Raw genomic sequence first — 8,809 nt, 5'->3', positions numbered from 1 at the left:
CTCTGGTTGGGAGGAGGCCCAATCATGTCTCTCTTGTGAAGGCAAGAGTGCTTTAAATGCCTCTTGCTTTAAATTCCCTGTTTCTCATGTGGCATGGGCAGATGGATCTAGAGGGACCTGTGTGCCACCCCCCACCACTGACCTCCTGCCACCTTGAGAGACTTGGATGGGCGCCCAGACCGCTCTGCCCGGGCCATCGCAGCTAACGCGCTTTCTCTCGCTCTGCCTCTAATGCTTTTCTGCTGCTTCTTGCTGTCAGCGTGCTCTGGACCCCTTTCCTCATCAGCGGAGTGGTAAGACCCAAATTCCAAGTGTGGGCTTAAGAGGCTGGAGCAGTAGAGGCTGCTCTTCGGCTCTGGAGCCCCTCCCCTGGCTGCCCCCAGCCCTGTAAAGGAGTCTTCACTGTGGTCCAGCCCAGCTCTCCAGGAACCCACGTTGAAGTTCGTGGCCAAAGCCTGACAATGTTAGAAATGGTTTCTCCACCTGGCCTTCTGCTCCAGATACACCATAGATCTTCTGAGAAGTCCCCTGGGACAGTAGTTAGCTCTGCTGAGGACAGCATTGGGGCAAGGCCTTGTGCTCCCCAGCTCGCCCATCTGTCCCCTTTCTCACCAGAGGGGTGGCTTTGCCTGACCACAGTGAATGTTTGCATGGGAGCTGGAGTTGCAGGAGCATAGACATGGAGACACAAAGCCCTATATCGTGAGAGGCCTTAGTGTTCATTCCTGCCTCTCCTGGCCCAGTTTCAGTTGTTTTAACAAGAATAAAGATTCTTGGTAGGGGCAGACCTCAAACTGAGTCATCATGAGAGCAGGCCAACAAATACACTGGAGGCAAGAAGTTTCAGAAGGGGTGATGTACAAGAAAGGGTGGACAGGACCGTGCTGGGGCTGGATCTGGGAGGGCTGAAGGTGAGGATGTAGATCTGCCAGCAGTGGGAGCCATGGAGGGCCAGGAAACCGTGCCCTGTGCTCTAGGACAGTGACTCTGACGGCTCATGGTGGGAATAATTCAGAGGAGGTTCGGTGGGAGGGGGTATCTGAGCAGTGTTGGATGGGTGGAATGATGGCAAGAGAAATGGTGGCAGCAGAAGGTGTGAGGCCTTAGTGACTCTCTGGACAAGGTGGTGAAGAGGAGACCCAACTTCACTGAAAGGTTCTCTGAATTGCAGGGTGAGAAGGGAGAGCCTGGCGCCATCTTGACTGGAGACATCCCTGTGGAAAGACTGAAGGGGAGAAAGGTAGTAATGTCATCAGGCCCTGAGGGCACACATCTGCTTCGGCTTCTCATCTTTGCTTCTACCTCGAGCAGTGTTTCTCTGACTAACTAGAACCCGTCTCCCTGTTTTAGGGTGAACCTGGAGTGCACGGGTCCCCAGGGCCAATGGTAAGTGGAGTGTCTCTCAGACTGGGGCTCGAAGCATCTGGCACACTTGGGCTGTGTTAGATTTCCTTGTCCCAGTTGTGAAAACACAAAGGGTGTGGCCCAAGAGAGGGTGGGCCCAGACTCGAGGTGGAACATGTTCTGGGAGTTGGTGCCTCACTGGTGGCGGCTAGGCCAGGTAGTGTACTTCTTTGACCCGGGGGCATGAGGGTTCCTTCAGGAGGCTAGAGGAAGGCAGCGGCTCTGGAGGTGTGAGAGTCCAGACCGCCAGGGCTGGGGTAGGCTACACGCCAGGAATTCAGGTGTGGGACAGGAGGGCCAGGACAAGGCTGGTAGAAGCAAGGCAGGAACCGAAACGCGGAATAGGGTCTCGCAGGGCAGACGTGAAGGTAGAGGCAGGGATGGAGCATTCAGAATGGGGCACGCGGGAGGCCTGGTGCACAAGACCAGGGCCGTGGTCCACGTTCTGAGCTGGCCCGGCACCAGGCCACCTGGGAACTCGGGCTGTGTGACTCCTTAGTTGGTCCCGATGACAGAGCTACAGGGTCTGGGAGGGGGTGGAATCGGCAGGAGACGAGCCGGGTAAGTGGTTGCATCATCATTTGTCCTTGTCCTTTCTCCTACCTGGAGTTCACCCCTTGCCACTGCTCACAAAGGCGAGCTGGGTACTCCCCACCGCCATGGACCTTGAGCGTCTATTGTTCCCTAATCCTGCGTTTGTTCTGCCTGTAGGGGCCCAGAGGACCACCGGGACTCAAAGGAGAATTTGGCCTCCCCGGACGACCTGTAGGTATCAGCGTCCTCCAACGGGATACAAAAGGGCACGTGGGCCTGGCTGACATGTGGGCAGCGGGTTTGCTAAAGTGCCTCGTGTGGGTTTCAGGGTCGCCCAGGACTGAACGGCCTCAAGGGTGCCAAAGGAGATAGAGGGGTCACGATGCCGGTGAGTGCCACGCCCACGGCCCCTCGGCCACGCCATCCTGTGGCAGGAGCCGGGGAGGCTTGTGTGCACAGGCAGGGCGAGAGGTGCCCGGTCCAGAGAACGAGCTTGCAGATGAATGCTTGGGAATGTTCTCCTTTCTCCATTGCCGCTTCCATAGATCCTCTCACCTAGCCTTGTCCCCCACGCACTCTCAGGAGGGACCCTGCCACCTAAACAGCTCGGGGGAGGATAAGCTTCCCTATCCAGGCCCGAGGGAGGGTAGCAGGAAGAGGCCCTGGGTGTGCTCGGGAAATCTGGCTACAGATCTCAGGCCTTCTGAGTGTTGTGGTGAAATGCCCCGTCTCCCTCTGCACATCCCGGGGACTTCACACGTCAGTAGGTGCTCAGTGAATCCTTGTGAGTATCCCAGGGATGTCAGCTGTTGGGCAGAGCCCCCCAGGACGGCAGTGCACTGGGGCGTCAGCAGGGTACAGGGGCTGAAAGAAACCCAGTGATTCTCAAGCACCTGTGTTTACCTGCGTGCCTTTCAGGACAGTATCTCAGTCTTGATAATAACCACCGCCTGAGACACTCTGTGGGTTCCTTGTACACAAGAGGAAACTGGCACCTGTGGAAGTTACGTCACCACCCCAGGTCACCAACCCAAAATGCAAACACAGCTCTAAGTCCACTGTCAGTGTAGCTCATACATGCCACAGTGCCTCCACTTCCAGTGTCCAGAAATCGAAAAGTAGCATTTTACTGAAGCACCGGGGACTGACCGACACTCACCAAGCCCACAGGTTCTGTTAGGTAAACCACGCACCAGTGCCTTCGGGTGGGGTGATCAATTCAGCTTCCACATGGGCTGAACTCATGCTTCTCATCAGAGCCTCCGCCCCTGTGACAGGGACCCTCTTGGGCTCCAGGTTTGAAGGAGAGAGAGTTGCAGGGTACTATGGGCAGAGTGATCCAGCCTTGACCATGACTCTGGTAGTTAATCAGAGTGGCCCACTTCGCATTGATGAGGCCTCTCTGCTGCCACGTGACAGACCCCTGCTCCTACCCCATCTCCACACTGAGACGCACTGACAGAGAGGACGTCGGCTCAGTGTCGACTGGGCAGCACCCTGGGAGGCAGAAGCTGGGTTCCAATCTCAGTTCTGCCTCAGGATGCTGTGTGACCCTGAGCAGGTCTCTCCTCACTGGGCTTCGTTATCGTCATTCATGGAGCAGGGGTAATAGCTGCTCTGCTCTCCCCCGTACGGTTTGTTGTGAAGTGCAAGGTCACAGACATAGAAGTGCTCTGTAAAGGGGATGGTGCACCCATGGAGAAGCTGGGTGGCTTCAGGGACCCCACTTTCCTCATTGTGTTCCCAAGCCCTGAGGGACACTGCTGCAGCTGCCTGCACACTGACAGCCACCTTGTCTCAAGAGCAGCCTTTCTTTCCTTCCGCAGGGCCCACCTGGCTTACCTGGGCCTCCAGGCCCCCCAGGACCACCTGGAGCTGTGATTAATATCAAAGGAGTAAGTTGGGAGAAGGGAGGGGACCTTTGGCAGGGAAGTGTGGAATGTACTGACCTAAGCAAGAATCCAGCGTCTGGGGTCAGGTGGGCTTGATGGTCTCATCTCTCTTATTCTCATCTCCCACAGGCCATTTTCCCAGTACCTCCCCGGCCACACTGCAAAATGCCAGTAAGTAGACATAGTCACTGCCTTGAAGAGCGGCTCGGAGAAAAAGATCACCCTTTGTCTTGGGCCCCTTCAATCCATAAATGTCCTCTCTGATGTCTTCTAGTGCCTGTGTATAGACCTTAAGTGCCTAGAAGGAAGCTTTTAGAGAATAACCTGTAGCCATGAAACCTTCTGGGTCTTTCAGTGGGCAACACACTGCCAAACATGCTTCTTCTAAAGTAATTGAAAAAGTAGGGCCTTTTGTTACTGTACCCACATTGGTCTCATACATGCAGGGAGCAGTACAAAAAGGGGGAGATAGACCCCTTAAAAATACAGATGAGAAAAAATAATTTAAAAATCAGTGCCATCCAGTGGTCTTTGTGTTGGGAACGTTGGGCTAAAACCTATCAATGACCATGTTCTGTCCTCTCCCGTTACCACGTTGCTGCCTAGCTCACAACCCTGGGAGGCTGGTCTGATCGGCCCCACTTTATAACCAGGAAATAAACTGTGGCTCAGAGAAGCTAACTGACTTGTCACCCAGCAAAAACATGACTGAGCTGGGACCTTCACCCGGGTCTCCTGACCACCACATAGATACAGAGACCGTGAGCCTGGGAGGTTGGAACCTGCCAGGGGCTCCCAGACAAGTAGTGGCTCTGTCCCTGTGTTTTTTCACTCTTCTTAAGTGAGTCCTATTTCTGTGGGGAAACCCAGGGCGAATGAGCCACCTCCTGTGTACAGGCATTAGTCATGGAACCGTTCATCCAACAAATATTTATTGCACCCCTACCGAGTGCCAAATCCTCCTTTCCCTGGGGACATACGGTGAATGAGACAAGCTTGGTCTCAGCTGCCGGAAGCTTGCAAATTACAATTTGGAAAGGTTCTTTGAAGTGGGGTCGTAATTGATGCCTGCTGTAGGTGGTGATGACTTTGGGTCGGAGCAAGATGACGCAGTGAGGCGAGTGTTTACCTAGACATCTGTCTGTGTCTGACCTTGGAGGCACCAGTCTTCACCCTGAGTCTGGGAACTCTGGCCTGGAAGGCAGGGGACAGGACCCACCCGCTGTAGGTGCTAAACATGCACTGGCTCCCAGCTCACCGTGAGGGCAACAGGGACCCAGAGCAAAACTTTCACGTGTTCATGTTGATGGACTCGAGTCTGTCCTGAGAGATGGCTGCATCCCACCTGCCCACCATGCAGACGGGGACACTGCAGCCCAGAGAGGCAAAGCCCCTCCCAACTAGCATGATGTCAGACTGACAATGGACCAGTCATGTGACAGCACTTGACAGAGTTCAGAATGCTGGGAAAATGCTGCTGCAATGACCATGACCTGTGCTAGGACCCCTTGTAATAACTATGGCCTTTGGAGGTTATGGGACATGTTAAGAGAAGCCAAAGACCAGCTCAAAGCATTTTAGGTGAGTTTTTGAGTTCACGTTGCCTGGCTGGACACCACGGCGCCTGGTGTTTTCTGAACAGCTTTCCAAGCGGACATTTTGAAACAGAAGTGCTTCCTCTCATCCAGCATTTACATCTCCTGTCTCATGTCAGCCCCTTCCACCATGTGATGGTGTCCAGCTCATGTCTGCAGGGGGGGAACTGTACTAGCGAGCTACAGGATGCCAGCTGGTGCCTCAACCTTCATCCGTAGCCTAGAAACCCTCCCTGGGAGATTTCCTACCCCTCCCGCCCACCTTCCCTTCGTGACCCTCAGCAGCTTGTGACCTTCCACCTGTCAGCACAGGAGAATCCCAGCATCAGAGGGGACACTTTGATTGCACATGTCAACTAAGGAAAAGGTGAAGGTGGGCTGCGTAAGCTGGGTTGTGGATGGCTGTGTCTTAATAGATAAGGAACTCCAGGAATCTGAGAACATTTGATGAAGGGATGGTATCTGGAACAGCTGGGACTGCAAACCCCTGGCACTGTATGGGGAGTCCAGAATGGTCCCCTAAAACCTAGTGATAACCCCTAATCAGTTTCCACCACAGTTAGTTTCTGTTCGTTGCGCTTGTCTTTGATCATATACAGTAGCAGAGCTAACAGCTGGCCCAGCTTCCTGGCTGGGTACATCACTCGTCGGAACACTTGACCCTGCACGTGAATCAATCCTAAGGGGTCCAAGGATGCTCATCATTGGCTGAACAACTGACATGATTTGTTGTCTGAATGTTTGGGCTTTCCCTGTGCCGAGGTTTTGGCCTGAAGGACCCAGTTCTGTCTACTCCAGCCCAGCTACATGGTGGGCTTCCCAACTGAAGGCCTGAGATACCTGTGCATCAAGGGGTCCTGGGTGTGAGGGAGGGGGAACACTGGCTTTCTGGGGCTTTGAGCCACAGGAAGGCCTGGCTCCATGACATTGCCCCTCTTGCCCCATGCTTCCGGGACTGTGGCTGCGTGAACACGCAAACACTGACAGGGTTTGCAGCATATGACCTTCCCTTCCTCTCTCTTCAGGTTGATGCCACTCACCTTGAGAACTCAGCAGTCTTCACCTTCCATGGTACACACGCCCTTTCTCACCTTCTGTTTCCCTGGGATGTTATCTGACCCTAGTAGCTCTGGGGAGGATAGTTTCCACTTATCGAGTGCTCAGTAAAGATAGGTGGTCAGGAAAGTCTGACTGTGTGTGCCTGTGGTGGCTGAGCCATGGTGTAGAATTGGGACATTCTTTGGTTTTGTCACAAATCTGTCTATTCCACCTTGGCTGAGCTCCTAGTTAGTGGAAGCACTTCATCTGCTAGTTCATTCATAAAACTTTAACAGATGACTACTCTTTGTTTGGTGCTATCCCAAGCACTGAGCTGAGACACATGTATCCTACCCTGTTCCTGTCACCCGGGCCCTTAGAATCTGTTAGGTGAAAGTAACTATTTCCAAAATAATAGGTAGAGGAAAAGAGGAAGAGGAGGAGGAAGGAAAAGCCGCAATGAGAGGGACTGGCGCGGTGGCTCCAGCGGGCTCAAACAGCAACAGTTGTGAGGGCGGCACAGGGCCAGGCTGTGTTTCATTCTGTTGTACACGGGGTCACTGTGAGTTGGAACCAATTTGATGGCACCTAACAACAACATACGAAGAGTTGTAATACAGGGAAGGGCCATGGGAGCTCAGAAAACCTTTGCATCCAGAGGTTCCTGGACTAGCAGCATCAGGCTCACCTGGGAGTTTGTTAGAAATGCAGACTCCCAGGCCCCTCCACAGACCTGTTGAATCAGTGTCCGCATTTTCACAAGCTTCCCAGGTGATGTGTGTGCTTAGTCAGGGGGAGGAAGCACTGGCTTGGAGTGTTGATTAATAAACGTCAACATGTCTGTGGCCTATTGGAGATTCCCCACGAGACATCAGGAGGGATAGGTGTGAAACAGAACCCTGTGGCTGAGCAGTCACTCTCGTTCTCCTGGTGTCCATGTCCTGCCACACCATGTGCCCCCTTCTGATTGAGGAGTCTTAGTACCTGTGGCTTCAGTAGAGGAAGATCTTCTCTAGCCAACACCCGCCTCCTGCTAGTCTGTGCTACTCCCAGCCTGTCAGCTGGCAATCTCCCTAATGATATCTGGTCTCTTGGTTTTTTGTCACTGGGTTACAAACACCCAAGTCCAGGCTGTTGTAAAACTCCATGCTCAGATCTAATTCGAGGTTCTCCCTTCTCCTCTGGAGCAAGGTGGCCCTTGAAGAGCAGGCATGAAGCTGGTTTTACTTTCTCAGTTCCTAGTTGTTCTCCTTCCCTGTGGGGCCTCTCTGGGAGGAAGGAGAGGTCACAGACCTTCAGATAAGGCAGCCCGTGCTGATCCCATGTCCTACTCACTGTGGGCCGTTCCCTCTGTTCCCTGAGGTGAGAAGGCACATCAGTGAGCCTGCTGCCCTTCTGTCTGGTCATCAGCACTGTCTGAGGTCGCACTATCCACAGTGGTGGTTCCACAGGTCCTGCTGTCAGGCCCTCAGTCTCAAGCAGCTCCCCCAGGCTCGGTGAGGCCTTGTGAGATGAAATTGCATTTTCCCGCTGACCCCAGGATGGCAGCGCCACACCACGTGCCTCTGGGGAAGCCGGAGCCTATAGACCATCTCCACCCTTTGTCCCCCATCTCTAGGCCCCAGAGAATCAGTGGGATGCTCTTTCACACCTCTTGGGAACCAGGAATTCAAAGGGATGTTCTGTCTGGTCTAATGTCCACCTCACCCACCATGGTGGAGAAAGGGGGTAACTTCCCTTCCCAAACGCTGAAAAGACTCCCTTCTGTGCCCCGCTCCCATGTAAAGAGTTAGGGGAGAAGGAAGTGGCCGTAGCTCTAGTTTTGTGGAAATGGTGCTTCTCACAAGTGCTGGGGAAATGTGGGACACCTTGCAATTGGTGTTCTTCCAACCTTGTTAAGTGGAATTCTCAGTTGTCCACTGTGGGCCCCAGCACCAACTCAGGTTTCTCTTCTCCCCTTACACTACCATGCTACCCAGGCATGGATGAGATGACATGGAAGGTGGACCTGGGGTTGAGCCTCAGTTGACGTTCATGAAGCTGTCCGCGTGAGAGTTAATTGTAGCTTCTGCTGAAGTGCCGCGATGCGTGGTGGGTAACTTAATGACAGCACTTATTTCATCTCGCCTTGCATTATCATTAGCTCTGTCTGGCTTCCCGACAAAACTGAGCTTTTCAAGGTCAGGAATTGTGTCTGATGCGTCTAGCTCTGCTTTCCCCATCAGTTAGCAAAAGCTTTTATACCTAGTGACTCCTCAATAAGCCATTGTTTGGCTGAGTGGATTTTGCTAAAGAGGTTCAGTTTGAAAACTTGTCTCAGAAAGGTTTCACATTGAATGAAGGTGA

At 53.4% G+C, this 8,809-nt stretch overlaps 1 protein-coding gene across 1 annotated transcript in view; it reads left to right on the top strand.

The window, feature by feature from the left end:
• Window positions 1-8,809, top strand: part of COL15A1 (collagen type XV alpha 1 chain) — a 70,045-nt gene that overhangs the window by 45,677 nt on the left and 15,559 nt on the right. The window contains exons 24-29 of the mRNA XM_007950336.1: window positions 1,172-1,240; window positions 1,351-1,386; window positions 2,116-2,169; window positions 2,267-2,326; window positions 3,765-3,833; window positions 3,960-4,001. Coding sequence (XP_007948527.1) covers window positions 1,172-1,240; window positions 1,351-1,386; window positions 2,116-2,169; window positions 2,267-2,326; window positions 3,765-3,833; window positions 3,960-4,001 — 330 coding nt within the window. The remainder of the gene's footprint in view (window positions 1-1,171; window positions 1,241-1,350; window positions 1,387-2,115; window positions 2,170-2,266; window positions 2,327-3,764; window positions 3,834-3,959; window positions 4,002-8,809) is intronic.

This window comes from Orycteropus afer, unplaced genomic scaffold, assembly GCF_000298275.1.
Source record: "Orycteropus afer afer isolate SDZICR_OR568_19922 unplaced genomic scaffold, OryAfe1.0 scaffold00267, whole genome shotgun sequence".
Lineage (NCBI taxonomy): Eukaryota > Metazoa > Chordata > Mammalia > Tubulidentata > Orycteropodidae > Orycteropus > Orycteropus afer.
Note: the sequence above shows the minus strand (reverse complement) of the source record. Positions and strands in the feature narration are given on the sequence as shown.